Genomic DNA, 12,981 nt, shown 5'->3' on the forward strand with positions numbered 1-12,981 from the left:
TGTCCCTTTCCAGCTCCATCTCACACCTGACCTCAAATTTTCACTCTCTTCACATTCCCCTCCTTCAAGCCAAGCCCTGTGCTGGTCTCTGGAAATGTGGGGGTGACTTAGACTTGGACCTTGTTCTCAATGGCCTCTCAGAAGTCTCCCAGCCTCCCTCCCCAACTATTCCGCCCACCTGTAGCCTGGTGGGTCGCCTAGGTGTGGTGCCTCTAGGTGACAGCCCGCACTCCTTGGCTTGGCAGAGGGCAGCTCGCCTTGGAGAGCAGTTACTACAAGACGTGCAGTCGGGCCAGTGTCTACAGGTAAGTAGGTGGCAGGAGGGCCCTTCCCAATGCCAAAAGGCAAGGGGCTTCAAACCCTGTCTTAAACTTTTTCTACCTCTTACTGTGTCTAGCAGGAAAGAGTGAGAACCCTTCTGGGGCAGGGTCCTCCTCACTGTCCTCTAGCACCCATCCATCCATGTGCTTATTTTCTGTCCAGCCCAGGGGAACCTAAGGGTTGAGCCACTGTCCCCAAGTTGCTCACTGCTGGGTAAGAAACCAGCAAACAGATAACCACTGGATTAAGACAGTCGATAACCAATGTGTTAAGCTTTGGGTTCCAGGGGACATTCAAGTAAGGGTCTCTTCCTGTGGGCCAGTTCTGGCACCAGAAGGAAGGCACAGTCCAGAAAACAGGCACAGCATGGGCAAAGCAGAGCAGCTTGTGGCAACCTGCTGTGTGTAGAGGGAAATATGCATGGTCAAGGCTTTAAATTTGGGACTGGAACTTGGTGAGTGTGGAACACCAAGCTGGGGCCCTGGATTTGCTTTTGTTTGTATCTTACAGCTCTGGGACAATGACCTGGGAGCACTCTGGGCCTGCCCCATGGACAAGTGTGAGTATTACAAGAACTGCCCTTAGGGAGCTGGAATCTTGACAGGGACCATTCCCAGGGAAGCACACACAATGAATGGCCTTGTCCTTCCCTGGCTAAGATCAACCAGAGGGTAATTCCTTCATTAATTCACAAACTAATCTGGTGATCCCAGTATCACCAGAGACAAAATCCTTGTCCTCATGCCAGTGTCCAAAGCCCTGAATGCTTACAGAGGGGAGCTGATCTAGGTCAGGCGAGTTCAGGGGAAAGGTTGGAAGTGAACTCTGAAGGCTGAGCTAGATGAAGGGGGTGGGTAAAGATGCATTTTTGTGAAGACCCTGGGTGATTTTTTGAGGAACTCCAAGGTGGCCACTGTGATTGTGTTTTGAGAGGTAGACCTCTGTCATGAGATGAGGACATGAGGGCCATTGTAGGGCCTTGGGAACCAATGTAACCAATTTGGATTTTATATTAAGAATAGCAGGAACTTTTTGAAAGGCTATAATCAAATTTGCATTTAAAAAGATCTTGGGCCGCCCTGTGGTAATGAAAGTGAAAGTGAAAGTCAGTCAGTTGTATCCAACTCTTTGGGACCCCATGGACTATATAGTCTATGGAATTCTGCAGCCAGAATACTGGAGTGGGTAGCTTTTCCCTTCTCCAGGGGATCTTCCCAACCCAGGATCAAACCCAGGTCTTCGCACTGCAGGTGAATTCTTTACCAGCTGAACCACAAGGGAAGCCCAAGAAGACTGGAGTGGGTAGCCCATCCCTTCTCCAGTGGATCTTCCCGACCCAGGAATCGAACTGGGGTCTCCTGCATTGCAGGTGGATTCTTTACCAACTGAGCTATGTGGTAGAGTTAGAGGCAAAAAAGAAAGAGGTCAGAGACACCAGATAGAAGGCTGCTGCAGTCATCCAAGAGAGTGAGGTCAAGAGTCTAGCAACCCTAGCCTTGGAGTGGGGGCAATAATCTTAGCAGACATCTTAGCACTTACTATGTTCCCTCAGCATTATGTTCAGTGCTTTATGTGGATCAATACATATAGTCCTCACAAGAATCCTATGAAGTAGATACCACTGTTACCTCAGTTTTACAGAGGTGAAAACTGAGGCAGAAGGTGAAGTCACTTACCAAGGTCACCCATGTAGATTGATCTGTGTTCATACCCTGTACTCTGACCCTATGAGCTCTGACTTTGGGCAACTCTCTTCATTTCTCTGAGCCTCAGTTTTTCTCCTTCGTGAAGTGGGGGTCTCTTAACAAGCCCATCTTCTCCCTTAATTCTCCTAGACATCCACCAGCGCTGGGCCCTGGTCTGGCTGGCCTGCTTACTCTTGGCCGCTGTGCTTTTCCTTCTCCTTCTTCTCAAAATGAGCCGTGTGAAAGGTGAGCGCTTCCCAGCTCCCCATTCCCCAGGGGCAGGACTGGAAGTTGGCCAGGAGAAAGCGGGGACCGGGCTGACCGGCTGCCTCCGCTCCTCTCCCCTCGCAGGGTGGCTGAGGCTCTTGAAGGAGAACATCCGCGCGGGGGGTGAGTGTGAGCAAGAGCGGGGCGGGGGGCCGCCCCCAGCGGCCCTCGGGGCAGCTCACGTCTCCCTCCCGCTCTGTTCTCTCCCGCAGCGGCCGCCCGGAGCCGCGCGGCTCTGCTCCTCTACTCCGCCGACGACGCGAGCTTCGAGCGCCTGGTGGGCGCCCTGGCCTCGGCGCTGTGCCAGCTACCGCTGCGCGTGGCCGTGGACCTGTGGAGCCGTCGCGATCTGAGCGCGCAGGGAGCGCTGGCCTGGTTCCACGCGCAGCGGCGCCAGACCCTGCAGGAGGGCGGCGTGGTGGTCCTGCTCTTCTCGCCCGGGGCCGTGGCGCTGTGCCGCGAGTGGCTGCAGGATGCCACTTCGGCGCCCAGGGCGCACGACCCGCACGATGCCTTTGCCGCCTCGCTCAGCTGCGTGCTGCCGGACTTCTTGCAGGGCCGCGCGCCCGGCCGCTACGTCGGGGCCTACTTTGACAAACTACTGCCCGCGGACGCCGTGCCCGCCCTGTTCCGCAGCGTGCCAGTCTTCTCTTTGCCCTCACAGCTGCCCGACTTTCTGGGGACTTTGCAGGGATCCGCCGCCCCCCGCCCTCGGCGGCTCGCGGAGAGAGCGGAGCAAGTGTCCCGGGCCCTGCAGCCCGCCCTGGATAGCTGTTTCCGGCCCCCGGGGGCCCCGGGGACAGGACGCGGGATGGGGCCTGAGGCAGGAGACAGAACTTGAATAAAGTCAGACCCTATTTTTCTACCCGTGTCTCCAGTGTGTCTGCTCAGCTACTGTCCGCCGAACTACCGCCAGTATCCGGTATCCCCGCGCCCCTTTAACTCCCGGACAGGTGCAGTCCGGAGACGTCTCTGGTTGGCTGGCATGGGGTGACGCAATGGCACATGGCCCACTGCCATTGGCTGTGGCGTGGGTTCCTCCCCTCCCGGCTGCGGAGTCGGCGGCGGGTGCACGTTTTACGCAGCCGCGGCGTTGGGAAGACAGCTGCTGGCGACCGCGGGCTGGGTGGGTTGTCCCTTCCTCCTCCGCGGCCTATGTGGATCTGGATCCTTCCTTGCCCGCTAGTGGGCCATGCCTTTGCCGTCTGAAGGCCCTGGACCTGACCTCTTCATATCCGGATCCGGGCTCCTCCCCCCGCCCCCACACGAGGGTTCCGGACTCCTCCCCCCAAGACCGTCCATCCGGAATCTTCTCCCGCAGTATTAGGAATCTAACCAGTTCTCCATAATCCCGCTGATTCAGCCTTTTAGAACCGTATTCCGACACTAAAACGATGGGCTGACTCCTACCTCCTTGCCGAGGATCCTGGCCATCTACCCCAGCAGCGACGAGGATAACTTATTACCATCCTGGAATTTTAGAATAGCTTCCTTTCCCTGTCTCCTCTCCCTCGGACTTAACCCAGTCTAGCCTTGTTTTCTTATACCACAGATCTGGGCCCCCAGACCCGCAGCACCGCAAATCCCACCCTTTTCTTTCCCACTTGGCTTCCCTAGTGAACCCTCCCCATATCCTCTGTCTACAGGTCCCCAGCCTGGGAAAAGATGGCCCCAAGATCCTCAAGGGGCATAGCCCCAGCTATGCTCTGTGGTTTGAGCCTCTTCCTTGGCTTCCCAGGCCTGGTCTGGGTCCAAATTTCTGTGCCTCCCCAATCTTCTCCCCACACTGAGCCCCATCCGTGTCACACCTGCCGGGGACTGGTTGACAGCTTCAACAAGGTGGGTGCATCAGCAGTATAAGAGGGAGGGGCCAGCTACTGTAACACAGTGGTTGAGAGTTGGGAGCTCTGGGATACAAGCCTGTATGAACTCATGTCCCAGCTTGGTTACTTGCTATTTGAATAGACTTGGGCAGGTTGCCTCTCTGCCTCAGTTTCTTGGTTTGTGAAATACAAGTGCTAGGATGTGCCAGGCAATATTAATAATTTTCTCCATTTCCAGGGCCTGGAGAGAACCATCCGGGACAACTTTGGAGGTGGAAACACTGCTTGGGAGGAAGAGAAGTTGTCCAAATACAAAGACAGGTAAGAAAGAGGCTGGAGGGGTGAGTTTGTATACCTAACATTCCCAGTCTCTGCTATGCTGGTAGAGGCCTAGAGACACGTGGAGAGGACTTACTCAACCAATGTTGCTGAATATAGGACAGCACTAAACAAGCCAATCAGAATCCCTCCTTCAGGGAGCTTACATTCTAGTAGAGGAGACAGTGAATAGGTAAGTTGTTATTGTTTAATCACTAAGTCACGTCTGACCCTTTTGCAAGCCCGTGGACAGTAGCCCGCCAGGCTCCTCTGCCCATGGGATTTCCCAGGCAAGAATACTGGAGCTGGTTGCCATTTCTTCTCCACGGGATCTTTCCGACTCAGGGATCAAATCCACATCTCCTGTATTAACAAGCAGATTCTTTACCACTGAGCCACCAGGGAAGCCCAAATAAATTAATAATGTCATATCAGGTGAAGAATGGTAAAGCAGGATGGACTGCAGATTGGTGGGAGACATGGCATTCAGCGTATGACATTTGAACAGAGACCTGAGGTGCAGAAGCAGACTGTGCAACAGTTCAGGAAAGGGTTTGGACAGAGCGGGACTGAGCTTGATGTATTTCAGAAGTGGTTGGATTTGGAGTAAACTGAAGGGAGAGTGGCAGAAGATGAAGGCACAGGGCCCGGAAAGTCACAAAAAGACATTTAGATTTTGTTCTGAGTATATCAGGAAGTCATTGGAAGTTTTGAAGCTGGGAAGTGATAACAGTTTTATTTGTACCTACAAAAGGTCTCTCACATGGACACAGGAAAACCAGTTGGGAGGCTAGGTCATAGACTAGGCATGCTGGCAGTGGTGGATGTGGTGAGAAAGGGTCAGAGTCTGGGTTTATTTTGCAGATAGGATAGAACGTGATGATGGAATCATCATGAAGTGTGAGAGGTTTGGGGCCTGCGCAACTGGGTGAATAGTGGGACTTTTCTGAGATGAGATAAATGGGTCTAGGGGAGGCATGGAATCAGGTGTTCTCATTGAACATGTTGGGCTGAAACGTCCATTAAATAGTCAAATAGAGTTAGATGTAGGAGTCAGGAGTTCAGGGGAGAAATAGGGCTGGAAACATGAATTTGATAGTCATCAACATATAGTCAGTGTATAAAGCCAGGGAACAAGATGAGATTATATTGAGAGGAGAGGCTGAGTCCTAGACACTTTAGCTTTTCAGAGTCCAATTGGGAAGAGGAATTGCCATGCTTGAAATTAGACCATGTTGTCAGTTGGGATCCTTTGTACCTTCGGGAAGGTCACTTCACCTTTGATCCTCTATTTCCTTATCTGTAAATTGGGAGTATTAATGTGAATCCAATTTTATATGATTGTGGTAAAGATTAAACTGTGATTAAACCACTAGAAAGAAAAGTTTTGGTACTCTGTAACATTGGTCATTTTCCTTTCCCTCAGTGGGCCTCATTTTCCTCATTTGGGAATGAAGGGATTGACCAAGGTAACCCTAAGGGCAATTCTAGCTCTATAATGGTTCCTGTTTTGTGGTTTTATTTTAAATCACCACCTCCCATATGCCAGGCACTGTGCAAGACCCTTTAAGCATAATGTAATACATTTTTTGTATTGCATATATATTAAAATTTTTTTTATTGTTGTAAAATGGAATAACACAAAATTTACCATTAGATATACCAATGTATATTAAATATATATTTAGTATGTTCAGTGTTTTGCAACTATTACCATCATCTAGTTCCCAAACAATTTCATCCCCCAGAAGAGAAACTCCATCTCCATGGAGCATCATTCTCTCTTCCCCCAGCTGCTGGAAACCACTAATCTGCTATCTGTCTCCGAGGATTTGCTGATTCTGTTGGAATCATACAGTATGGCCTTTTATGTCTGGCTTCTTGCACTCAGCATAATGTTTTCAGGGTTCATCCACTTTGTAGCAAGTATCAGTACTTTATTACTTTTTAAGGCTTAGTTATGTTCTGTTGCATTAATAGACCACATTTGTTTATCCATTTATCAGTTGACGGACATTTGGGTTGTTTCTACCTTTTGGCTACTGTGTATAGTATTGCTGTGAACCTTTGTGTACAAGTTTTTGTTTGAACACCTGTTTTGCATTCTTTTGGCGAAGTATCCAGGAGTGGAATTACTGAGTCATATGGTGATTCCATGTTTAACTTATGGAGAAACTGCCGAATGGTTTCCACAGTGGCTGCACCATTTTTCATTCCCACCTGCTATGTAGGAGGGTTCCAGTTTCTCCACATCCTTGCCAACACTTGTTATATGATATGTTTTTAACTACATCTACCGAGCAAGGCTATTATATTCTGTTGTGCAGATGCAGGGACTGAGCTGTCTTCCAGCAAACCTACAGGGGAGCCATTGTCCCCATTTTACAGATAAGAAAACATGTTCAGGAGAGGTTAAATGACCTGCCCAAGGTCACACCACTAGATTGGAACCCAGATCTGTCTGACTCCCAAAACTAGCACCCCTTGGCCTGTGGCCTTTGACATTGTCTGGCACCAGGTGGGGGAAGGGATTATAAGAGGGTAGTAGGTGGGCTGGAGTGTGTTCCTACCACCCGTCCCTGTCCTGTCAGTGAGACCCGCCTGGTAGAGGTGCTTGAGGGCGTGTGCAGCAAGTCGGATTTCGAGTGCCACCGCCTGCTGGAGCTGAGTGAGGAGCTGGTGGAGAGCTGGTGGTTTCACAAGTGAGTGAGAGGGGCCTTCCTGGGCGGGGCTCAGGCCAGGCCCGGCTGGTAATGCAGGGGGTGGCGAGCTAGCGGCTATGTCCTCCTTTGGCTCCTTCCTCCAAACCCAGGTGTGCCAAGGACTTCTGGGGAACCCAGGCTCCCACTCTGAGCTGCAGTCTGCAACTCTGCCAGTCAAGAAGAGGGCGGCCTTATGGGTCCTGTGCCCACAATGGCTGTATCACAGATGCTGTGGGAGGTTGGGGGAGGGGGGGTGGGCGGCGCCTCTGACTCTGTCTCAGCCCCCGCACTGTCCCCCTCCTCAGGCAGCAGGAAGCCCCTGACCTCTTCCAGTGGCTCTGCTCAGATTCCCTGAAGCTCTGCTGCCCCTCAGGCACCTTCGGGCCCTCCTGCCTTCGTGAGTTTTTCCAGGTCTTCTTGGGGGCTGGAAGGGAACTGCTGGGGCCAGGGGTCCAGTTGTGGCCCTGCCCCTGGCTGGCTCTGTGAGCTTGGGCTCCTCAGATTACTTCTCTGGACCTTGGTTCTCACCTACCTCACAGAGCTGGTTGGTGAGATGAGCAAATCAATGGGGAATGACTCTGAAAAGAGATACGGGGCTAGACTGAGTCAGATGGGACCATGGTTTCTATCATGTATTTGAGAAATCTGCCCCCCCGCCCCCAGCCCCACCTTTCCCATGCCTGGACTAAGGGACTAAGGTATGACCTTCTTAGGGACAGGCAGGTGTTGCCTTGAAGCCCCTGCTGTCACCAGTTTTTTTTCCACGAAGTCTTGAGACAGGAGCTGAACTCACTCCCAGCCCCTTTTGAAAAATCTCTCTTGCAGTTGCACATATAAAGAGTTAGCAACAAAGATGGTCAATTCAGTCTTCCTAAAAGAAAAGATTTGTAAATAACCTAACCATTCCACAATGGAATGGTTAGATAAATTTCATAAAGTTTTATGACAGAATATTATGGCATTGTTAAAATGGTTTCTTCTCCAAAAATGTTTACTGATATGGGAGAAAATACTGTCTACATACAAAGTTGTTTTTATGACCCCACCTGGTTCGGTGTCTGCCCACAGCCTGTCCTGGGGGTGCGGAGCGGCCCTGCGGTGGCTACGGCCATTGTGAAGGGGAAGGGACTCGAGGGGGCAGCGGGCACTGTGACTGCCAAGCTGGCTACGGGGGTGAGGCCTGTGGCCAGTGCGGCCTCGGCTACTTTGAAGCGGAGCGCAACGCCAGCCATCTGGTATGTTCGGGTAGGTAGCCCAGAGGCGCGGGGCCGGGCAGGGGTGTGTGGGATACCTGCCTGCCCACCCTCATACTAACTCCGTTCCGCCCAGCTTGCTTTGGCCCCTGTGCACGCTGCTCAGGACCTGAGGAATCACATTGTCTACAGTGCAAGAAGGGCTGGGCCCTGCATCACCTTAAGTGTGTAGGTGAGTGGCATCCTGTCTGGGAGGGCAGGCAAGGTGACCGACCGACATACATATCTCTAGGCTCGACCAGTGCAGTCTGCATCTTCATAGAGAAATACCAACCTGCAAAAGCAGGAAAGTAACCAGGCACTTTCAGTACAGACCGATTGTTGTATAGCGGGAAATGTGTCTCATCCAGTTTGGTGGTGGGGAGTCAGGAAAGGCCTCTTGGAGGAGGTGTCACTTGGGTCTGGTCTTGAAGATTGGAGAAGGGTTAGCCAGGGGAATGAGGATAACCTTGGGGTCAGGAAACCTGTGTTCGAGACTTAGTTTGGTCCCTGTCTAGTCATTTAGATAGACGAGGGTAAAGGCTAAGCCGCTGTAACAGAAAGATCCCCAAAGACTGTGGCTTAGTGAATATAGAGGTTTATTTTCATGTCATATCAGTGTTGAAGCCGGTGATCCAGGCTAGCAGAAAAGCTCTGCTTATCACGGTCATTAGGACCTGGATTCCTTCTGTCATACTGTGCAGTCATGGGCATCTCTTTGTTTCACCATCTGGCACTGAGGAGGTGAGGTAGAGAAGAAGGGGCACAGAGGATCTAAGTCCATTGTTTTAAGCGAAAAGTGCAGCACGTCACTTTTGTCTGCATCCCGTTGGCCAAAACTCAGTCCCAAGGCCACAGTTAGCTGCAAAGTTGAAAACCAGTAGTCTCCAGTTGGCCAGGCGGAGTCCAGCTGCACCCCTGTATCTGTGGCGGCGGACAGCCTGCTGTCTCAGCCACACTCTTTGAGCCTGGGCAAGTCCTTTCCCAACAACCATGGCCTCAGCTTCCCTGTGAGTGAAATGGGGATTGAAGTCCCCACCCTGCCGGCCTCTTCGCAGACATTGATGAATGCGGCACGGAGCGAGCCAGCTGTGGAGCTGACCAGTTTTGTGTGAACACAGAGGGCTCCTACGAGTGCCGGGGTGAGTGTCTGCTCCTGTCATCTGGGGACAGCTATGGGGAGGATTGGGGGAGCTGCTCCACGCCTTTCCCCACAAACTGCCACCTTGCCAGGTGCCCCAACCCCTCCACCCTAGGTCCCTTCTGGAGCAGGGCTCCCCCAGGCCTACGGGCAGCTCGCCCTCATCTCTCTCCCTGCTCCAGACTGTGCCAAGGCCTGCCTGGGCTGCATGGGGGCGGGACCCGGCCGCTGTAAGAAGTGTAGCCCTGGCTACCAGCAGGTGGGCTCCAAGTGTCTCGGTGAGTGTCCTGCCACCCAGGAACGCCTCGCCCACCACGAATTGACAGGGGCTGGACTGTGGACGGGGTGTGGGAAGGAAGGGCGGAATGTTGTCTGAGCCAGGGCAGAGGGGTGTCAGGATGTGAGTGAGATGGGACCCTGGCGGTCAGGGCTCTGAGCCCTCCTTGCCCTCCCTCAAGATGTGGACGAGTGTGAGACGGCTGTGTGTCCGGGGGAGAACCAACAATGTGAGAACACCGAGGGCAGTTACCGCTGCATCTGTGCTGATGGCTACAAACAGATGGAGGGCATCTGTGTGAAGGAGCAGATCCCAGGTGAGCCCCAGGAACCTGGGGAGGGGAGTTCCTCAATACAGGGGGAGGGCCAGCAAGCCCCTCGTCTGGGCAGCTGCAGACCTTCCCTTCCCCACCCCTTACGAGGCTGCCCTGGCACAAGAACCCCACTTCCCAGGCTGGCTTTCGGTGGCCTCACCCTTCCCAGGGTAGAAAGGAAATCTGACTTGGTGTCAAATCATTCTGCCTTTCCAAGCCTCTTTCCCCATCTGTCCTTGCCCTGCTGCTGAGGGCTGTTGTAGGCTGTGGGTGTGATGAGACGAAGGACAATCACAATGATGGTGATAGTGACCACTTCCATGGTTTCAAACTGCATGTCACATGCTGTTCCAGGCATGTTGTACATATTGACTGATTTCACCCCTAAAATAGGATGTGATGGATCTTATTCTCATCTCCACTCTGCATAGTGGAAACAGGGACACAGATGAAACAGCTCGCCCAGGGCCCCATGGTAAGCAGGTGGCAGAGCTGGATGTCAAATCCAGGTGCTCTGACTCTGGAGCCGGGCTTGTACACATGCTCTGACATGACAGTCTCATGGCCTTGGGCAAACCTCTCGGCACCCCAGTTTTCCATTTAGTGAAACATGGATAATAACTGCCCATCTGGGAGTTGTTCTCAGCGGTGAATGACGCTGTGTGCTGGTGTGCCCAGCGGGCATGTTTGTGGCAGCGATGATCAGGTGTGTAGGAGGCTCCAGAAAGAGAAAATGGTGACAGGCGCTTCTCTTGCTCAGAGTCAGCGGGCTTCTTCTCGGAGATGACGGAGGACGAGCTGGTGGTGCTGCAGCAGATGTTCTTCGGTGTCATCATCTGCGCACTGGCCACACTGGCCGCCAAGGGTGACTTGGTCTTTACCGCCATCTTCATTGGAGCTGTGGCAGCCATGACTGGCTATTGGTTGTCAGAGCGCAGTGACCGTGTGCTGGAGGGCTTCATCAAGGGCAGATAATTGCTGCCACACCTGCATCATCTCCTCCCGCCCAGGCTGCCCCTGAGGTCGGGACTCTCCCATCTGGACACTTGAGGCACTTGCTTTATTTTTGAGAGTGGGGTAAGCACCCACTCCGCACTTTATAGAGCAGCCCAGACACCAGGCCCCTGGAGTGAAAAAGTAGCCCCAAGGGTAGGTGCCTTGAGATCTTGACTTTGGGGCACTGGGCCAGCTTCACAATGTGTGAATTTTTTTTAAACAGTGTCTCCTCGTTGTGGCTGCTGGTGAGCTTTGGCCCTTGCCCAGGGTGAGGCTGGGGGAAGGTGTCCCTGCAGGGGTAGGCCCTTCACAGCCCCCTCCTGCCAGCTGCATGCTGCCAGTTCCTGTTCTGTACTCACCCCCTGCCCCTCAGCCACTGATTTATTTATTCATCTCAGGAAATAAAGAAAGGTCTTAGAAAATGGAGAATCTTGTCTTCCTACCTGTTCCCACCTGCTGTGGGTTGGCTTAAGCTACTGAGAGCCCTCCACCCTTGGGGAAGTTTCCTAAAGCCCTGGGAAACTGAGGGCTCTCTTGATGGGAGGAGTAGAGGGAATGCAAAGGAGAGCCTTGGCCCTGAAATATGTTAAGAGAAGGGGGATGGCGGAACCAAGCTTAGGAATGGAACTTTCTTAGTTCAGTACTGCCTATCATTTGCCAAAGGACCCTGACAAATGACTCTTCTCTAAAAAATGACTCTAATATAAAATGGGCATAATAATGCTTCCCATCCAGGCTTAATGTGAGAATTAAGGTGATATAAAGAGCTGAAAAGTGTACAGCAGATAGATATTCCATGAAACATTGGTAGCCATTATTTTTAAAGCCTCCAAGAGGACTTCCCTGGTGGTTGAGTGGTTAAGAATCTGCCTGCCAGTGCAGGGGACACGGGCTCGATCCCTGGTCCAGGAAGATTCCATGTGCCAACGGGCAACTAAGCCCATTCGCCACAACTACGGAAGCCCTCATGACCTTGGGCCCATGCTCCACAACCAAAGCAGCCCTCCCTGGCCACTGGCCAAGACTAGAGAAAACCCACACACAGCAAGGAAGACCCGGTGCAGACCAAAAAAACCAGCCTCGGAGGGTTGAGTGCCCTTTGGAATTCCTCCCTTCCACAGTACACACAGGACTTGGAATCACTAGGTGGGTGGGTGAAGGGGGCCATCTCCTCTAAACAGGATCCTGGCAAGGGCAGAAGGAGGCATGAGCCAAGTCCTAAGGGTTTATTTCTTTGGCACAAAGAGGACAGTCTGGACAAGCAAGACTCATCTCCACCCTGGGGAATCTGGAGGGGATGTTTCGGGCACCTGCATCCTGTTCCCCATTCTCAAATCCGTGCATGTCCACCCTGTATTCCGTATAAGTCTCGGCCTTTGTGCAAAATACCCGCTGAAAAAAATATAGATATTTTAAAAAACAAAAATCCTGGGCTGGGGGTGGGTTCATGTCTGGCTGTCTCCGGAGGTTGCATTCAGTTGGAGGCCCAGGAATACTCCTGGAATGTCTTTCAAATGCTCAAAGTCCCAGAAGGTCTGCGCTCGGGGCCCTGGTCCTGAGTTTCTGAACCCCTCAGAGCTCGATGGTGTCACTGGAGGCGCTGCGCGAGTCTCCAGTCTTGCAGCGAGGCTGGACCCCATTCTGGGGCTCCCCAGACCATGCGGGAGCCGGGGCAGGAGCTGGTGTAGACAGTAGCTGCACTGTGCTGGGCAGCTCATCCAGGGGCAGACTGTCCACCGACGACAGCCCGTGGCGCCACGGGTTCCAGCTAATCTTGAGCGAGCCCCGGGAGAAGCTGTCCACGGAGCTGCCGGAAGCCGCCGCGTCAGCTTCTTCCACCACGTGTGGCGGGACCGGGCCGCGCACGCGCACATCGCTGAGCGACCGGCAGCGGCCTCGGAGGAGC

General features: G+C 52.9%; 3 protein-coding genes across 6 annotated transcripts in view; 2 read left to right on the top strand and 1 right to left on the bottom strand.

The window, feature by feature from the left end:
* IL17RC (interleukin 17 receptor C) overlaps positions 1-3,138 on the top strand; it is an 11,845-nt gene extending 8,707 nt beyond the window's left edge. For 2 of the 4 annotated variants that reach the window (XM_010842103.1, XM_010842100.1), the window contains 5 exons: positions 246-305; positions 832-880; positions 2,157-2,252; positions 2,358-2,396; positions 2,486-3,138. In XM_010842103.1, coding sequence (XP_010840405.1) covers positions 246-305; positions 832-880; positions 2,157-2,252; positions 2,358-2,396; positions 2,486-3,114 — 873 coding nt within the window. In that variant the 3' untranslated portion in view covers positions 3,115-3,138. Of the gene's footprint in view, positions 306-831; positions 881-2,156; positions 2,253-2,357; positions 2,397-2,485 lie in introns of all 4 variants that reach the window. The other 2 variants (XM_010842099.1, XM_010842101.1) reach the window with 2 other exon arrangements.
* Positions 3,139-3,215: 77 nt separating this feature from the next.
* Positions 3,216-11,501, top strand: CRELD1 (cysteine-rich with EGF-like domains 1). Its single transcript, XM_010842104.1, has 11 exons — positions 3,216-3,399; positions 3,920-4,112; positions 4,335-4,417; positions 7,006-7,116; positions 7,422-7,513; positions 8,185-8,361; positions 8,446-8,541; positions 9,407-9,490; positions 9,672-9,767; positions 9,948-10,082; positions 10,840-11,501. Exons 1-11 carry the CDS (start codon positions 3,272-3,274, stop codon positions 11,052-11,054), a joined length of 1,410 nt encoding a protein of 469 aa, XP_010840406.1. The 5' UTR covers positions 3,216-3,271; the 3' UTR covers positions 11,055-11,501.
* A 785-nt stretch (positions 11,502-12,286) lies between these two features.
* Positions 12,287-12,981, bottom strand: part of PRRT3 (proline-rich transmembrane protein 3) — a 6,760-nt gene continuing 6,065 nt past the window's right edge. The window contains exon 5 of the mRNA XM_010842155.1: positions 12,287-12,977. Coding sequence (XP_010840457.1) covers positions 12,648-12,977 — 330 coding nt within the window. The 3' untranslated portion in view covers positions 12,287-12,647. The remainder of the gene's footprint in view (positions 12,978-12,981) is intronic.

This window comes from Bison bison, unplaced genomic scaffold (assembly GCF_000754665.1).
Source record: "Bison bison bison isolate TAMUID 2011002044 unplaced genomic scaffold, Bison_UMD1.0 scf7180017864171, whole genome shotgun sequence".
In the NCBI taxonomy this organism is placed as follows: Eukaryota; Metazoa; Chordata; class Mammalia; order Artiodactyla; family Bovidae; genus Bison; species Bison bison.

What these genes read in the sequence shown, in the direction of transcription:
- CRELD1 (XM_010842104.1), top strand. Translation starts at nt 3,272, where the DNA reads ATGGCACATGGCCCACTGCCATTGGCTGTGGCGTGGGTTCCTCCCCTC. An exon ending in TGGTTGACAGCTTCAACAAG is followed by an intron (nt 4,113 to 4,334) that starts GTGGGTGCATCA and finishes CTCCATTTCCAG; the next exon opens with GGCCTGGAGAGAACCATCCG. An exon ending in GAGAGCTGGTGGTTTCACAA is followed by an intron (nt 7,117 to 7,421) that starts GTGAGTGAGAGG and finishes CCCCCTCCTCAG; the next exon opens with GCAGCAGGAAGCCCCTGACC.